This window comes from Xiphophorus maculatus, chromosome 7 (genome assembly GCF_002775205.1).
Source record: "Xiphophorus maculatus strain JP 163 A chromosome 7, X_maculatus-5.0-male, whole genome shotgun sequence".
NCBI classification, from domain to species: domain Eukaryota; kingdom Metazoa; phylum Chordata; class Actinopteri; order Cyprinodontiformes; family Poeciliidae; genus Xiphophorus; species Xiphophorus maculatus.
This window is the reverse complement of record NC_036449.1, coordinates 23,786,928-23,806,262: the sequence shown is the minus strand read 5'-3', so window position 1 is coordinate 23,806,262 and position 19,335 is coordinate 23,786,928. Positions and strand designations below refer to the sequence as shown.

The window sequence follows — 19,335 nt, the reverse complement described above, 5'->3', positions numbered from 1 at the left end:
TGACATTCTGTTTACAAAGTAATTCATAAATATTCAAATAAATAAGGTCAACTATCCCTCCTGTTTTGTCCCATTTAGACTAAGTTGAAGAGGCGACCCTGAGATGGCTTTTTCGTCTGTAGAGAAGAGATAGGACATATTGGATAACAGATTTTGAGAATGGAGCTGATAGGAGAGATGAAAAAACAACACAGAAGATTCATGGATGTAGTAAAAGGAGGACATGCAAGGGGTTAGTGTGAAAAAGAAAGATGCTCAGGATAAGGTGAGATTTGAGGAAATGATCTGCCATTCAGACCTCAAAAAGGAGTAGCTGATAGAAGAAGATACATCATTCCCACCCCCTTGTTTCTGAACAAGTCAATTATCTCACTTGATTAACTTTTCATTATAGCAATCCAAACAAACAGTTTTCTCCTGCTTGAAGGAGCTGGTGATAAGTGATGCTCCTGTTGTAAAATGACTGGCCATGGATACAGCTTAAAATAAATACTGATATTTTTTTCTTCTTGCAGTAGGTTAAAAGTGCTCAGCCATCCTTGTACTGTAACATATTAGCATATTTATTAAATTTTTGCTCCTGTAATAGATGGAACATTTGCCGTAAGTGGTCAAAGTGATTGTTTTCTTCTCCACTGTGTCACACTGCTTCTTTATTGTGTTACGTCACCATGCTGCAGCCACTTTACCAAAGAATATGAGGTAGCAATTCTCTATAGTGGTGTGTTTGCTGTTTCCGTATTTCATACAGATGAATATGTTGATTTGTTGTGCGTTTTGGCAGAATTCATCAAAGTATATCTTGTTACAATCTCACCCCTTTTTTAACTCTGTATCAGACACTGTTTTGCTGTTTGAGTCTTTTCAGGCCTTGTGGTATCACTGCTTGTGATCGACTTTGAGACAGACCCAACAACACGCTATATCAACAAGAGCAGACACTGGCGATCAATATTTTATGCATCTTACTTTGTTCTTGCACAGTCTGGCAAGATTATTGTCACTCATATCATTACTCTTTCTAATATGAGGAAACAATCTTGTGTCATCAAATCCCATTACAGGGGATTTTCTTCCTCCGGAGTGGGTAGAATTAAAATTTCATTGTTTGCTGGCAGATTCTGACACCCACACCCATGACGTTGCTTCCAATTTTTCAGGGCATGTCAGAAGCCTGGCTGTGCACCAGGTTTTAAATCTCTTATCAAATTGGACTGTGGAGGATTACCAACATTTACTGTCATGTTTGCCTTCTAGTTTGAGCACCAGAGTTACATTTTTTATATGAATATCTATATCTCTCAAGTTTAAGGTTTGTACTGATATTTGTATGGAAAGCATCATGTCATGTCAAAGCTGACATCCTCAAGCTTTTTAGATAACTTTCTAAATGCCTGTCAATAAATTGTGTCACTGCAATTGCGCAGACACTTTTTTCTCTGTGCAGACTTTCTAAAAGTTCAAACTCAAGAGATTATTTGCCCCATTTTCACTGCTGTGGAATGAGACCTGTCAATCATGCCACCCAGTATAATATCAACTCCAGCTACAGACCTGGAAATTGGTTCAACTCTTCACTTATGCTTAAAAAAATAACAAAGATTCTTTGAACTGGCATTTGGTGTACCTTCTGTGTTTGGCTTGCATCTGAATTTGGTCCCACATCAAATATAGACCTTGACTGTGGAGGGAAGCTAGACTGTGGAGTAAGGCTATTCAAAGACAAAGGCCATGGCCATCCCTAAAGGGAAGCTAGAACTAGGCCAGATGGGGCAATCTGACTGTTAGCCTTGGAGCACTGTTTTCTTGTTCATGGTGAGACTTCTTGTTATTACTGGCAAAGGAACAAAGCAGCTCTATGAATTTATATTCTGCCATCTGTGTGACTGAATGTTGAAGATCTGAGTGTATTATGCTGTGTGAGTGATCTATGCTGCCATGAAGTCCTTGCTTTTAAGATATGATCTAAACTAAAATTTATATTTAGGTCATGAAACTTCAATAATACTGCAACTTACTTTTAACAGAATTGAGCTATACATTCTCCACTAGTGTGGGTTATTGTTACCCATGTAATTTTTGTTATTAATGTACAAAATCTCATTATGTATGTCTAGAGAGGAAGATTTCTGGTCTAGGAAGAATAGAAGCTTTTGCAAGTGCTATGGTTGACTTGTGTTTGTTGACTTTAGAGACCTTGAGCTTAAACTGTGTTCTCAGTTTATGCTAAATTTTTACAATTCATTCAGGCTAGACTTATGGTGGGATATTGTGAATATTGGTGTCCTCTGTAACTCTGGCTGTAAGTTCAGCATGCAATTATTATTATTATTATTTTTTAATAAAAAATAATTATAATGTTCCTTTGCTGGTGTTACCACTGGCATTTTCAACTTAATTATGCAAATATGAGTGTGCAGGTGCCTGTCTCTGATTGGTTCCCAGAGACAGCCACCAATTGGTGGCCTCCCGGAGGTGAAGGATATAAAAGCTGCGGATGCAGACTTCCTGCCATCCATCCTCAGCTCATCTCAACTGGCCACACTGTTTGTCTATTAACACCTTGTAAAAGTTCTTGGAGCTGTAGGAGTGAGCTGCTGTTTATGTTTCCTTAGTTTTCTCATGTTTTTCTTAATTAGGGAGGTAAGTTTTTGTCATTTGGTTTATTTACTTTTAATTAGGTAAGTTGGTTAATATTCAGATAGTTTCCTTTTGTTTGTTGTTTTCAGCATTATAGCTCACTCTGAAGCCATATGCTTGTTGTAGCATCTCAATCAAAAATACATCTTTTTAAAATAAATAACATTATAAAATGTTCAACTTTGTGTGTGTTGGCTGCTTGGGATCTGAAGAGGATGGATCCTTCATGTTATGATCTGGCCACCCCTAGATGGGTTGTAACAGCTGGGGATCATATTACAGGTCACAGGGTCAGATGGGTAGAAAGATATTGCTGAGGCATTAGTAACTTAAATTAACATCCAATATTAAGAAAGACACAAAATTGTAAAGAGAGCAGGGAATGAAAGAGCCTTCCCTTCTATTCCACTGCTGGACAAAAAAACACTACATGAGACATTTTTTTTCTTTCAAAACATTGTGGATAATTTGTTACAAAAGGCTTGGTTACTCAAAGGTACAAAAATCTATGTTTATATCAGATGATAAAAATAAGTCAGAAAAGGTAATGACAGTAATCAATCAATCAATCAATCCTATTTATTTAGACACAATTATGGTCCATAAAAAAAAACAAGAAACAGACAAAACAAAAACAAGAACAAGAAAAATAAAATAATCATCCACTGCCATATTACCTAAGGCACCAGTGATTCCACAAACTAGAGAAGAACCTCACTGAGCTTTGAACAGGATTGGTCAAAGTGTGAATGATGCTGTTTGCAAAGTCTGTTAACATACACATACTGTACATCTGTACATAATGTCTTGAAGCACAGCAGCACAAGTTTGTACATTGGCATTTACAAACATCTGACTGGTACTACTCCATCGCGGCACCCCAAGCAGTATCCTCAAGCCATGACAGGAGTAAAACTTCTATTTACTCCTGAATAATGCTTTTAAAAGACTATTTTACTCTTACACAATATGTGGTGTTGTCATACCACCACCTGGGGATGCCCTTCTTTTCATAAATAACGAAAGCTGGACTGACAGAAATGTCACATGAACATGACTTCTTAACACCATTTAGTCAGTGGAGGAGAAATGTGTTGTTTTATGGTGCTGTGGCAGGCAGTTTTAACACATAGTAGAAACATGACAAAATGGTGAAAGAGAGTCATAGTGATTTCACTAATTTTACTCATTTCTGTGGCCCTAGATTGTTATTAGATACAGAGTACACTAAAGCTAGATTGATTTTGCATTGCAATTTGCAAGAATTCATTTTAAGGAATAAACAGTCAAATCTGTTACACTTAAAATGTGGAGCCTGACTTTTATAGAATCAAACTCTGACTATTTGTAATATGAGTTTTTGTTTATTTTTATATGGTATTTTTAGTATTTATTTTATTTTTGTGTATTGTAACATATATCATATTGGTTTTAGATCCAAATAATTCTAAACATACTCCCCCTATAGAGTCTGAAGTATGTTATCTTACAAACCTTCATTTTAACATTACACTTAATACTTGCCACATATTGCACCTTTGGTCATTTCTTAATTACAATTACTATTTTTGAAGCTTGGACCTTGTAGGTCCTTCCATGTGACCTCCTAAAAACATGTATGCAAAGATTTTCTTTAACTTTCTAACTGTTCTAATTAATATACTCAAGTAGAACAGTTAGAACACTTAGGCAATAAAACTACAGTACAAAGTGCACAATCTCATACAACCTTATTTTCTACAGTTCTAGTTGTTTAAGAACTGTTGGATTATTGCATAACAGACAATGCCTGGTGTAAAAAGGCAGTTGTTTTCTTGTAGTCATTTTCTAACTTCTATGTTTTCTTCCCTCTCCCATTTTGAAGAGAAATTGGCCTTTATCACATTATTTGCATTCTTGAAGTAAATAGAAAGTCATAAGTCACTAACTTTGTATAAAGAACAAATGTTTCCTCTACATTAATTTTATAGTAGACCATAAAATGAATGGTCTACTATTAGACCATTAATAATAGACCATGTTGTGGTCTGTAAAAGACATTGATACTGCCTTTTTTTTTTTTTTTAAAAAGTAGTTTGTGATATATCCTTTGAAGGATGTGACCTTTTGGAAAAACAAAAAAGTTTTCTTAAAGAACTTAATGCTTACTGTCTCACACATATTGTTTATTTCTAGATTACAATGGCAGGGACACAACAAGCACTTTACAACTGACTCATGCATGCAGAGGTAGCTTAGATATGTGAAAAGCGGGCTCAGTTCCAGATATACAATCCCCTCCGCTCTCTGTTTGCCAAGAGGAAAAGCTCATCATCTGGCGTCTCTGAGCAGATACAAGGATTAGCTTTGAATATCTTTAGCCCAGCATGTAGACATTTGATTACTGCATCACAACAGGGAAATATGCTTGCTACTCTATACCTCACGATGAATAGCAATGCAAAGGTCACTCAGGGTCCACACACAACTTTGACAATAGGTAAACTGGTACAAGTGGATAAAGCGTTAGCCTTTGACCCACCTGTCAAGCACTGAAAACTTCAAAACAAATTACCTGCTTTTACAAAGTATTATTACCAGTGACATGCTTTTATCATTGAGATGGATATTCATTCCACTGTGGCCACATTAGTAAAATGGGTCTGCTCTGTAACCCTGGGTGGGAGTTTGTTCTACAGGATTTCCAGGTTCCTTTTAGAGTTAAAAGCCCAGGATGGGCTCACAATGAACCACTATAAACCAGGGATAGATAATATAGACATTATTCTAAGGTATTTCAATGTACCGATATAATAATTAAAAGTAGGGGTTGGGGGGGGTGGGGGAGGCTACCATAAATATATATATATATATATATATATATATATATATATATATATATATATATATATATATATATATATATATATTATATACTCAGTTTCTTCCTGGATCCGAGGTTCGACTATCCGACGGACCCTCCTCTCCAGGACCCCTGAATAGACCTTGCCAGGGAGGCTTAAGAGTGTGACCCCTCTATAATTGGAGCACACCCTCCGGTCCCCCTTTTTGAACAGGGGGACCACCACCCCAGTCTGCCAATCCAGGGGAACTGCCCCCGATGTCCATGCGACATTGCAGAGTCGCGTCAACCAACACAACCCCACAACATCCAGAGCCTTAAGGAACTCCGGGCGGATCTCATCCACCCCCGGGGCCTTGCCACCGAGGAGCTTTTTAACCACCTCGGTGACCTCGTCCCCAGAGATTGGAGAGCCCAACCCAGAGTCCCCAGGCTCCGCTTCCTCAGTGGAAGGCATGTTGGTGGGATTGAGGAGGTTTTCGAAGTACTCCGCCCACCGGCCCACAACGTCCCGAGTAGAGGTCAGCAGCACACCATCCCCACTATAAACAGTGTTGGTGCTGCACCGCTTCCCCCCCCTGAGACGCCGGATGGTGGACCAGAATCGCCTCGAAGCCGTATGGAAGTCTTTCTCCATGGCCTCTCCAAACTCCTCCCACGCCCGAGTTTTTGCCTCAGCAACCGCCCGAGCCGCATGCCGCTTCGCCCGCCGGTACCCATCAGCTGCTTCCGGAGTCCCACAGGCCAAAAAGGCCTGATAGGACTCCTTCTTCAGCCTGACGGCATCCCTCACCGAAGGTGTCCACCAGCGGGTTCGAGGGTTGCCGCCGCGACAGGCACCGACAACCTTGCGGCCACAGCTCCGATCGGCCGCCTCGACGATGGAGGCATGGAACACGGTCCACTCGGACTCCATGTCCCCCACCTCCCCCGGGACGTGTTCGAAGTTTTGCCGGAGATGGGAGTTAAAGCTCCGTCTCACAGGGGATTCCGCCAGACGTTCCCAGCAGACCCTCACAACACGTTTGGGCCTGCCAGGTCTGACCGGCTTTCGCCCCCACCACCGGAGCCAACTCACCACCAGGTAGTGGTCAGTGGACAGCTCCGCACCTCTCTTCACCCGAGTGTCCAAGACATACGGCCGCAGATCCGATGAAACGATGACAAAGTCGATCATCGAACTGCGGCCTAGGGTGTCCTGGTGCCAAGTGCACATATGGACACCCTTATGCTTGAACATGGTGTTCGTTATGGACAATCCATGGCGAGCACAGAAGTCCAGCAACAGAACACCGCTCGAGTTCAGGTCGGGCGGGCCGTTCCTCCCAACCACGCCCCTCCAGGTCTCACTGTCATTGCCCACGTGAGCGTTGAAGTCCCCCAGCAGAACAAGGGAGTCCCCAGGAGGAGCACTCTCCAGTACCCCCTCTAAGGACTCCAAAAAGGGTGGGTAATCTGAACTGTCGTTCGGCCCGTAAGCACAAACGACAGTCAGAACCCGCCCCCCCACCCGTAGGCGGAGGGATGCTACCCTCTCGTTCACCGGGGTAAACCCCAACGTACAGGCGCCGAGATGGGGAGCAACAAGTATGCCCACTCCTGCCCGACGCCTCTCACCTTGGGCAACTCCAGAGTGGAAGTATGTCCAGCCCCTCTCAAGGAGACTGGTTCCAGAACCAGAGCCGTGCGTCGAGGTGAGACCGACTATTTCTAGCCGGAACCTCTCGACCTCACGCACTAGCTCCGGCTCCTTCCCCACCAGAGAGGTGACATTCCACGTCCCAAGAGCCAGTTTCTGCAACCGAGGATCGGACCGCCAGGGTCCCCTCCCTCTGCTGCCACCCATCCCACACTGCACCCGACCCCTTTGGCCCCTCCCACGGGTGGTGGGCCCATGGGAGGGGGGGCCCATGTTTCCTCTTCGGGCTGAGCCCGGCCGGGCTCCATGGGTAAAAGCCCGGCCACCAGACGCTCGCCATCGTGCCCCCCCTCCAGGCCTGGCTCCAGAGTGGGGCCCCGGTGACCCGCGTCCGGGCGAGGGAACACCAAGTCCAAAGTTCTTGTCCATCATAAGGGGTCTTCGGGCTGCTCTTTGTCTGGTCCCTCACCTAGGACCTGTCTGCCTTGGGTGACCCTACCAGGGGCATGAAGCCCCAGACAGCATAGCTCCTAGGATCATTGGGACACTCAAACCCCTCCACCACGATAAGGTGGCAGCCCATGGAGGAGAGGAGGGTCCGTCGGATAGTCGAACCTCGGATCCAGGAAGAGCAGTGTGGTTTTCGTCCTGGTCGTGGAACACTGGACCAGCTCTACACCCTCGGCAGGGTCCTGGAGGGTGCATGGGAGTTCGCCCAACCAGTCTACATGTGTTTTGTGGACTTGGAGAAGGCGTTCGACCGTGTCCCTCGGGGAGCCCTGTGGGGGGTTCTCCGGGAGTATGGGGTACCGGGCCCTTTGATACGGGCTGTCAGGTCCCTGTATGACCGGTGTCAGAGTCTGGTCCGCATTGCCGGCAGTAAGTCGGGCTCGTTTCCGGTGAGAGTCGGACTCCACCAGGGCTGCCCTTTGTCACCGATTCTGTTCATCACTTTCATGGACAGAATTTCTAGGCGCAGCCAAGGTGTTGAGGGGGTCCGATTTGGTGGCCTTAGGATCTCATCTCTGCTTTTCGCAGACGATGTGGTCCTTTTGGCTTCATCAGATCGTGATCTGCAGCTCTCGCTGGAGCGGTTCGCAGCCGAGTGTGAAGCGGCCGGGATGGGGATCAGTGCCTCCAAATCCGAGGCCATGGTCTTGAGCCGGAAAAGGGTAGAGTGCCTCCTCCGGGTCAGGGGGGGTGTCCTGCCCCAAGTGGAAGAGTTTAAGTATCTCGGGATCTTGTTCACGAATGGGGGAAGAAGGGAGCGGGAGATCGACAGGCGGATTGGCGCAGCGTCTGCTGTCAAGCGGGCGCTGTACCGGTCCGTCGTGGTGAAGACAGAGCTGAGCCAAAAAGCGAAGCTCTCGATTTACCGGTCGATCTACGTTCCCACCCTCATCTATGGTCATGAGCTTTGGGTCATGACCGAAAGAACGAGATCGCGGATACAAGCGGCCGAAATGGGTTTTCTCCGTAGGGTGGCTGGGCTCTCCCTTAGAGATAGGGTGAGAAGCTCAGTCATCTGGGAGGGACTCAGAGTAGAGCCGCTGCTCCTTCACATCGAGAGGAGCCAGTTGAGGTGGCTCGGGCATCTGGTCAGGATGCCTCCTGGACGCCTCCCTGGTGAGGTGTTCCGGGCACGTCCCACCGGGAGGAGGCCCCGGGGAAGACCCAGGACACGCTGGAGGGACTATGTCTCTCGGCTGGCCTGGGAACGCCTCGGGATTCCCCCGGAGGAGCTAGAAGAAGTGGCTGGGGAGAGGGAAGTCTGGGCCTCCCTTCTGAAGCTGCTACCCCCGCGACCCGACCTCGGATAAGCGGAAGAAGATGGATGGATGGATGGACTCAGTTTCTTTTTAGTTTTTTTTGTGTGTGTTTCATTCTAAAAATTGACAGAAAAGAAGTCTGCAAGACATCCCTGCTTAAAGCTCATCCTCGAGATGTTTATCCATTTTCTATGCTTAGTTGGTTGCAGCTGAAGAAGATGGAGTTTAACTGTGCTCAGACTTAAATGTTGATGACAGAGATAAACCCTCTTTGACCAAGACTAAACACACTGTAGGGTACTTATGCTTGTGATCAGTTAATCATATACCAAGTGAAAATAAAGGATTTTTCTTCTGGCAGTTTGTAATTTGGTTTATAAATTGGAGTAATTTAGAGCATAATTTATGGCTCTGAGTAAGTAATTAATACTATAGCTAAGCAAGACAGGGAGTTTTTTATTTAGAATCTACACCAGTTAATGCCAGGACTAATCCCCTATAAAACATTTTTACCAGAAAACCAAAGAAACTATTGCATTCAGGTTCAGATGAAATGGGTTCCTCTGTCTTTTCAAATACCAGCCCATAATTAACCCAAATTCTTCATATCTTTGTAAGATTTAGACCAAAAATTATTTGTATTTGCCAGAGTTGTTCATGGTCAGTGTACAAAAAGAGACATTTTTAACATATATTTCCCCTGTTTTTATTTGGATTTCATTTTACGAACGATATGTTAAAAATTGCCATTCCTGGTAATCAATGGAAATATCTTCATTGGTTTTACGCCTTCTAATTGCTGGTCTTCTGCGTGTTTCAACTGATTTACCTTTGGTGATGAGCTTCAAGTATTTTCAGTTGATATGTCAACCTCTGCTGTTCACAAATTTATGTTGAAAAATCTGTCTCTCATTTGTTAACGTGTAATCAGTATCTTAGGTCTATTTAGATTCTCACAGAAATGCTAACAGGTGAAAAAACTAGTTATTTTTATTAATCTTGAATGCTCTTTATTCAGCTTTGATCACACTTCCTGTTTCATTTTTAAAAAAAATTTTGTACCTGGTTTGAATTATTAGTTTAATCAAAGAAACTGCTGCTCCTGAGGTGTTTGACTTCATTTGTAACCCAATCTCTGTGAAGCCTGTTTCTTTTTTTTAAAATACAGGTTGACTTCAATTACTCAAAATTATTCCAAAAAATTGACCAATTTAAAATAATGAATCAAGAATCAATTAGCACAGTAGGAATCCAAATGACTAAAACTTAAAATTAAAATGTGGCTTCCTATCCTGGTTGTCTATTCACCAAGTCAAAAATATTTATTTTTAGATCAATTTGAAGCTGAGTACACTTTTATCTTTTTGAAAAAAAATGAAGCCCCAGACTGCACAACCATAACCATTAGTGTTTAAAACATAATCCTGGAACTTAACAACTAATAAATCTAAGACCTTTTGAAAACTGTTTGAAGGCTTGTTTGCACGCTACTGATAGCACAGCAGGAATATCATAGCTGTAAACGTGTTTCTATTTTTACTTATGTTCAATTGAGGCAACATGCAGAGCTGTGACTCAAAATGTTCCATTATTCATGCGAATAAACAGTTCAAATAGTGGTGCTTTAATATCTACAAAAGAGGAAAAGAAAACCAGGGTACTCTTATTTGCACTGACAAAATATTCATGTAGCTTGATCAGGAATTTATTATAAATATATTTCAAAAGATTAAACAATTTCCCCTTGAAAAGTGGATTTTTCTATTGCCTTAATCAGGAATTATCTTTACACAATGCTAAAACAACTAAAGATTATTGTGTTAATTTTTAATCATTGTTGTAAAACACATTCTTTCAAAACATATGTTTTTCATCGGATGGTTGTGCTCTTTGAAGGTACTTATTTATTTAGAAGAGCCATGACATGATTAATGCAGCATATCCTGTATGTGCAAAGCACCAGCAGCATATCGTTTAGGAATATTTTTCTCAACATTCTCTTTCAAGTACATCAAGCTTCAGGTATTTTCGACTAAAAACATCTTTTCACCACAGGAGCAGAGGAGACATATTAATACATAAATGTCAAAGCAGCCTCTCCAGCCATTGTAGTTGAAAGGTTACTGGGCATTTACATTTTAGTTTTTCGGTGCTTTCTTACTCCCTGTCATACAGAAGACACATTTGTACCAGAAATGAAAGCTCTGTCATTTCACATACAACTCTTTGTCCATCAAAACCTCTTTGACAGCACAGCAGACAAAGTACACAGAGCTTTCCTCCCTGCTGTTCCTTCCAAGCCATCTTAAAAGCAGTTCACTCTGAGACTGATATTGTTTCACAACAGTTACCTCCAGATTCATTCGGCTACGTGGAGAAGAAAGACTTTGTAGCACCAATAGCACAATCTCACACTCAGTAATAAGGAAAAAAATCAGACCTTTAATTTGTGTACATTTTATTTAGATAGGCCATAAATTGTTTTCCACAATAATACTGGTGTCTGAATTATTGTTACCAATAAAAATACATATAACTGAAGCATTGCTTTGCATTTCTACTTAATTTTTTAAAGTCAGGAAACTTTTAATTACCAATTCTTTACTTCAGTAATGAATTAGTATCTATCCTTGCTACATCGACATATTTTTGCCAAATTAAAGTAAGTCTTTTGTCATCTAGACACTGTCAGTATGTGAGGTCTTTTAGCTTAATATGCTATTATGGCTTTGAATTGAAATTTTTCTTATTAAGAAAAAAAGGTCTTGAGTTGTTGCCTTGTGCTGGCAGTGTTGACTAAAGAGGATGTCCCACAACAGGATTGAAGAAGCTTGTACCATTTGTTATTTTTCTGGCAGAAGTTTGGATTTTACTGACTAGATAAATGACAAGACATCACTTGTCACTGATTGTAAAGCACTGAACTTTGATTAACATTTTAAAATACTTTGACTGATCCAACCTAAACTTACGGTAATTGTTCCACACTGAACAGTGTTTTGCTTTGTTAGTTTTATATTTAATAAACCTACGAAGAAAAAAGAAACTCAAATAGAGGTTTTGTTGGGGTTTTTTTCAGTTAATTATAGGCAATTAGAACACATTAGAATTTGACAAATATACACATCACAAGCCATGGATAAGTCCAAAGGTCTGCAATATGAGGCATGTTTTCTTGACTCTAACAACTTTAGTCAACATGATACAGATAAAGAATTGTTTTTTAATGTAAATATAATAAGCAAACTAAATATGTTAGCAAATGTAACATGTTTGGTTATGTTTTTATCAATTATAAACAGCAAAACAAGATGACTCTACAGGTACAAGGAATATTTTTGTCATTAGTCCACAAACTCTTCTTCTTTTCCACCTATATTTTATATTCAAGAATATGATTAAATTATCTTTTTCTAAAACTTTATATCTTTGTTTGAAATAATAGAATTTTTCATTCTACCATAAAAGCAATTGCATGGTTTTTTGGGACCTGAGAAAAAATATACTTTTTAACAGCAAGGTCAAAAACACCTTTGGATTGAAACGTTTGCTGACCCTGAACCATTCAAACCTGGATGGGATTATTCAGCAGTTATTACCTATTCTTTGAAACATAGTTTGGCATTTATAAACCTTTTACTCTATTGGTGAATAGGAACAATTTCTAGTTGTTGTTTTTTTTCTCACAGTATTGTCAAAATCTCCTAGTCTCATCCTTGTGCACTAAATAGTGAGTCTTGCTCCATGTTTTAAGATGGCTTTAATTTTAAAACCATAATTTGAACTGAACTAACTACCATGCACACCAAGTATTTAAGTGAGGTAGACAAATCTCTAAAACCCACTTGGAGAGAACAGAGTCTCCATAGCAACCAATTATTTCAATGTTTTCATACACATCTTTACCATGGGATGCTCGTAATTGTAAAGGTGCTGCAGTGTTCACTTGATTATTCATCTGTTCACAGTATTCTTATGTTTTCTTGCAAATTAACTATATATCTAACTAATTGAATAAGTTTGACCCTTCTAGGCTGCCATCGGGTATAAGGAATGTTGCACTGTTGACAGGCCACCATAGAGATTATTAAACTGGTTTTAATATTTGCAAGTCTTCAAATTGGTTTCTATATGTACTTACTGGGAATTTATAGGCTTACTCCAAACAAAACGTCATTCATCTTCATGCAGTAGTTAGTCAAGACTTATTGTAGCCTATAATGAAAACAGTGACAATTAATTGCTAGCAGCACACAATTCAACTGCTAAGTATAAAATTGAAAGAAAAAAATCCACTGTATAATAATGACTAAGCTTGTGATTGCCTTTTTCTTGTATCACTTTGAGTGTAACTGCACCCTGTCACGAAATACTTTGATCTACCGCTGTGACATTTCATTAATTTCTTTAGATAGAGCAACCGGAAAGATCATGGAAAAATTGATATGCAGCTGTCTCCACTGAGCTGGATGATGACATTAATGAAAGTTCAGCCGCCTTTGTGTTGTTAAAGCATTGTTTTGAGACTAATTTGTTCTTTTGTTCCACTTATTGATTTGTTCTGCGACATATTCTTCATTCCACAATTAGATGTTCTTGTGTTTGCAGAGCAAATTACAGTATTCTGAAAGTACACCTAAAATGAAATGTTGGCAATGGAGCCTTACTCCGTCATTCAGTCTGTCAGATGAAGATTTGACAATGCAATGTTAGTAAAAAAGTTTTAATTGTGCTGCTTAGATGGCCTAGACAGCTGACTGACATATTAATATAAGTTATGAAGCCTGCACTTTGGGATTATTGAAACTTTTTTCCACTGACAGTACTGTTGAACATTTAATGGGGATGACATTTCTTTCCGTTGTTATGCATTTTCTAACTGTATCGATTCCATACTTGACATTTGCATGAAAAATATTAATACGCTGCAATTTAATTTTCATGTAGTTACGGAGCCATTTTGACAAATCACACTATCACTGGTTGAAGAGTGGCTGAACATAAGAAATAAGACAGTTAAACCAGTTGCAGACCATGTCCCAGATATATCGGTGTAGTGGCCAATTAAGCACTGATTCCAGGTTAAGGCCACAGCTTCTGATTTAGCCCAAAACATGGGTTTTGCTGCACAATTTTCTTCTTGCAAAGGTTATTGTCATGGCTTCTGGCTCTTTTCTACCTTGCCTTTGCCCTCTTCTTATTTCTCTAACATGGTTGAATACAGCAACCAGATTATTTATGTTTTATGTCTTACTCCACAGGTGTCAAACTCCAGTCCTCGAGGGCCGCTGTCCTACAGCTTTTAGATGTGCCACAGGTACAAAACACTGGAATGAAATGGCTTAATTACCTCCTCCTTGTGTAGATCAGTTCTCCCAGCCTTGCTAATGACCTAATTATTCTATTCAGGTGTGGTGCAGCAGAGGCACATCTAAAAGTTGGAGGACACCGGCCCTTGAGGACTGGAGTTTGACACCCCTGTACTCTCTTTGCATATTGTTTCAGTTACTGTCTGTGAGCAGGTTTCCATATGATTGTGGTGACAAACACCTTACCACAGATTTTTTGTATAAAAAAAGAAACTTTTTTGTGTAATTTTGTCTAAATAACCAAATTTTTGGTTTTATTGGCTGTAGGCCATAACCTTCAAAATTAACAGAAATAAACAGAATGTATCTTTTACTTACTCTTTTTTAAATAAATGAACTTATGATGGTGAGCTTGGCTTTTTTTCTTTGCTAAATGAGACTGAAGTGTTTAAGAGCGAAAGAGGGAAACCAGGCATATTTTTGTAAACTAGAAAAGTAATTTTCCTAACTCTACCTCTTTTCAATTGTAGAGCTTCTGTCAGCCTGCCACGAGCTCCGGTGCCGATATGGCTGTGTCATGACAAGAAACGGCACCTTCTGTTTCTGTGCCGATGGCTTTGAGGTCGGTGAGGATGGAACGAGCTGCAGAGGTAAGAATCTGTATAGCCGATATTATCCTTCACACCATGGAGCCCTCCCCATTAAACCCAGAACCCAACCATTCCCCAAATCCAATCTGCCAACAACATTCCTTCCCTTTTCCCTTATCCAGATTTCTTTCATATGAATAAGTAGGAGTTGCAGAGTATGTGAGAGCCAACTGTCTGCAGGGAGAGCCTCTTGCATGCAACGTTTCCACGTCAAAGAACATACACTTTCATGCACATGTTGTTTATACAGCATGCATCTTATCTATGCATTTCTCTCTCTCTCTTTAAATGATCTTCACATATGTCAGAGGCTACACGAAGAGGCGACTTTGCACATAACTCATGCTGAATATATAAATTATAGTGGCATAATTATGCTGGTGGAGGAAGTGTATCAAAGTAGCTGAACTTCCTGAATTTGATCCAGTTGGAAAAGTACTAAAGAGTAGTTCAATGGCTATTACGACTCCAAAGATGGTTTATTGGTAACAGAAGTAATTATACCTGAGGTGTCAGACTGAAGCCACATTAGCATTACTTTATGTATTTGGGTCATGTTTGAGAACACCTAATTTGTTACAAATAACTCTCTTCCCTTTTTTTCGTAAGATCATGATGAATGTGCCATGTATGGTGCATGCAGCCAAACCTGCATGAACACCTACGGGTCATACAGATGCAGCTGCACAGAAGGATACATCCTGCAGCCTGACAGAATATCTTGCAGAGCCAAACAAGGTGAGCAGCACACTTGCATACATGAGACAATGTAATCTGCATAGCACATATGTTTCACTTCTATTAATAAACAGGCTGGAATTCCAGCTTATCAAGGCTTCGATCTGTACGAGAAACGGTGGGGCAAGATGAATGTGGTTTAGCTTTGACCACATCCATCACCCGCATGGGAACGAGTAGATCTGTTGAGGCTGGTGTAATGATAAAATTAATGAGCACAAGAGTTTTAAGAGGGTGCCATCTGCATTATTTGTTCGGAGACAATAACTGATTTATGCTAATAGCTGTTGACGGCTCAGCAGTGAATGTGTCCCCACAAGTAAAGCAACCTGCTAATTGTTGAAATTAGGTACTCAAGAAGGATGCTGTGTTCAGGTAATCTGTCACCTGCAAGTTAATCAGCCCAACTAATTTGGTCGTACAGTTTTACATCTTGCATCCAGCTTTCTTGTTCTTTTTTTCCATTGTTAAGGTGCACACATAGGTTGGAAATAGCTGGAGGCCAGAAACACCTTGTTGGGCATAACATGACTGTTATGGCTTTTAATCACAGTGACTTGTGTCCTATGAGGAATAAACTGAATATGATTACCCATAAACTTAACTGAACCCAATGCTCGCATGCATTAATATTAATTTAGCAGAGAGTGATAGTGGTGGGAGCATAACTACAGGGTTACCATTTGCTGCAAAAGCTCATGAATATATATCTGTGATAGAGCTGTGAGAGGCCAAAAGATGAGGGGCAGCAGGGTATGAAGACCACATTTGTGTGCTGAAAATACAGCTGAAGTTAAAATTCCATAACACATTCTTCTTTCAGTAATTTAATCTTGATCCACCCATTAGATTCAGACTAACATGGAGGTTGTTAGGGTTTTCTTTTCTCGCATAAATCTGATATTTTTCATCCAGATTGAAGGCGTTGTAAATCTAAGATTCATTCAGTTTCAGGTTGTAAACCCTTTTTCAATAGACACTAAATATATTTATTTGCAAGCCTCTTGTCAAGGCCCAAACAGATCCCTGAAAAACATCAGCCTGGCTGCACTCAGCCAATTTAATTTCAGCAAAATAACTTGGGGGCGGGGGGGACTTTTGTCAATATTTTCCTATCTTCACCATTCCCATCTGATTTCTTTGTGCTGAAGGCATTAAACCCATCAAAGTAACACATAGCATGATGTCAAAATAAGCCATGCCACAACCTATTTCATTGCATTACAAACACGAATTTCAATCTATTTTCAATAAACAATTATCTGCAGAATTTAAAGTTTAAGCAAAGAAGACATGTTTTTTTTTTTTTTACAAATAAAATTCTGAAATGTGTGGTGTGCCAATATATTCAATCCCTTACAAGGATACCTAAGCGAATTAAAAGTCATCCAATTGGAGATATATGTTATCCAATTAGTTAATAGAGTTCACCTGTGCGTAATTGATCTTGGTATACTGAAAATCACTTCTTCAGTTCAGGCCGAAAGAGTTTGTTAATAAATATTACTGAAGAAACAATTAAGTTTAAGAAACATACCAGATGGATTATATACGAAGCTCTGGCAAGGTTTAAAGCTGCTTTAGGACATAAAACACCTCAAGCTGGGGGTAGTGCTGAAAAGGCTGGCGGGGCTGAAAAAAATCCACAGCTTAGTATTTCATAGCTACTTGTCTTTCACTCCAAAAATTGTAGTTTTCCACAGGTCATTGTGTGGACTAACATGTTCAAGAAGGTGCTCTGATTGGATGAGACCACATACAAAACTCTAAAACTCCATGTGTGAGAAAACCAAGAGGATGCCAGCTTGAGTGCAACATCCAAACTGTGAAATAGTGTTGTGGCAGCATCATGCTAAGGTGTTGTGGCAGCATCATGCTAAGGAGCCCATGTAGTTGTTTTGATGAGAGGAATACAATGGAGTTTAAAACCGTGGGATCTCAAGTCTTTTGCAGCTGTTAGCAGCTGCAAAAGACTTGAGATGGGGCAAAAATGTATCTTCCAAAACAAAGACAACTGCAAGCGTACCACCAGAGCCACCATGAATGGCCTTCTCAAATATTAGACTTAAACCTAAATGGGAACCTACAACAAGACTTGAAAATTGATGTTTACATGCATATGCTTTCCATACAACTTGACTGAGCTACTTTGCAGAAAATAAGAGAAAAATCCAGTCTTTAGATATGCAAAAATTGCAGCAACATACCCAAAAGTACTGCAGCTACAACTCACAGCTATAATTGTAGTGAAAGGTGGTTCTTCAGATGCACACCATCTTTTCAAATACTTATTTATGAAAAATATTGAAAACCATGTCATTTTCAACCTCCTTCATAATTCAGCACTACTTTGTGTTGGCGTCTCACATAAAACCACAATAAGTATGTTAGAGTTCATTACTGTAATGCAGCAAAATGTGAAAGCATTCAATACAAGCAAATCCCTTTTGCAATGTACTGCACAATTCTCAATATTCACTGGAATAAGGTAGTATGGAATGTCACTACATCACCGCTGTTGATTAGTTTGAATAGTTCATAATTTATTTAATATAGTTTATTTTTGACAGAATAAAAACTCTACAACAATGCACACCTAATGGTGGATATAAACAGATCTCCATCAAAACGTCTGAGTACCCCTTCAGAGTCATGCACTAGTAGTTATGTGACCCGACATTCTGATTTATTGCGTGCATTAGGAGAGCAGCCCTTGACTTGAACTTGTGTGGGAGATTGGGATAAATAGGGTCCCTTTTAAAAGGGCGAACCTGATGTCAGAGAATGTGCACGGTCAATTAAACCCATAAAAGCAGCTTATTTCCGTTTTTACCACTATGGCCAAAGGGAGGTTAGAAAAAAGTCCAGCAATTCCCACCTCAGTTGTTACTTGTGGTTCCAGAATTTTATTTGTTTAGCTTATTGCATTTAAGAATATTTTTAGGATTTGGCTAGCAATTTTTCTGCAGGATAAGTGGTTGATTAAATATTAAATTTACTTTGTAGGACTGAAAATATTTTGGCTTTTTACATAGCAATATTTATTTATTGTTTTGCTTACAAATCTGGTCTGTTTTTTTTTTTTACAAGCATCAGTAATTTTTTGCACAAAAAAACACATGCTGGTTTTCAAATGATGGACATCCAGCAGTCCATGTTGGAAAGTAAATCATAAACGCAGGAACTGAATGAATCAGCAAGCAGTTCTCTATGGTAAAAACTGAAAAATGAATGAATGGCTATACCGACTGAGTCTGAATTGTTCATATAGCCTGATAATAAATTACTGCAATTATATGCTGTGTGCTGAAATGATCATGAACAGCCAAATGCACAGACATCCTTTGTTCATATTTAAAAAAGTTCATGGATATATGAATATAATCATAGATATAGTATGTCTGTGTCCCTTTGAATGTTTAATCTTTTTTATTGCTTTTACAAAATAATCATAATCAACAAGCTTTCTTTTTGACAAACAAAATTTACAAAAAAAAAGAAAGCTTATGTCAAAGTGAAAACAGATTTCTTCAAAATAATGACAAATAAAAATTTGCAATATAAAATAGGTGATTGCATAAATATTCACCCCCTTCAAGTCAGTATTTAGGAGATGAACCTTTGGCTGCCATCACAGTATGGAGTCTGTGTGGATGAGTCTCAATCAGGATTGCACATATGCGCTGCAATTTTACTCTATTCTAACTTGCTGAACTGTTCAAGCTCTGTCAGATCGCCTGGGAATCAG

General features: G+C 40.1%; 1 protein-coding gene across 2 annotated transcripts in view; it reads left to right on the top strand.

Moving 5' to 3' along the window:
* lrp1b (LDL receptor related protein 1B) overlaps window positions 1–19,335 on the top strand; it is a 320,393-nt gene that overhangs the window by 121,158 nt on the left and 179,900 nt on the right. For both annotated transcript variants that reach the window (XM_023337136.1, XM_023337135.1), the window contains exons 4-5: window positions 14,730–14,849; window positions 15,459–15,587. In XM_023337136.1, the coding sequence (XP_023192904.1) occupies window positions 14,730–14,849; window positions 15,459–15,587 (249 nt within the window). The remainder of the gene's footprint in view (window positions 1–14,729; window positions 14,850–15,458; window positions 15,588–19,335) is intronic.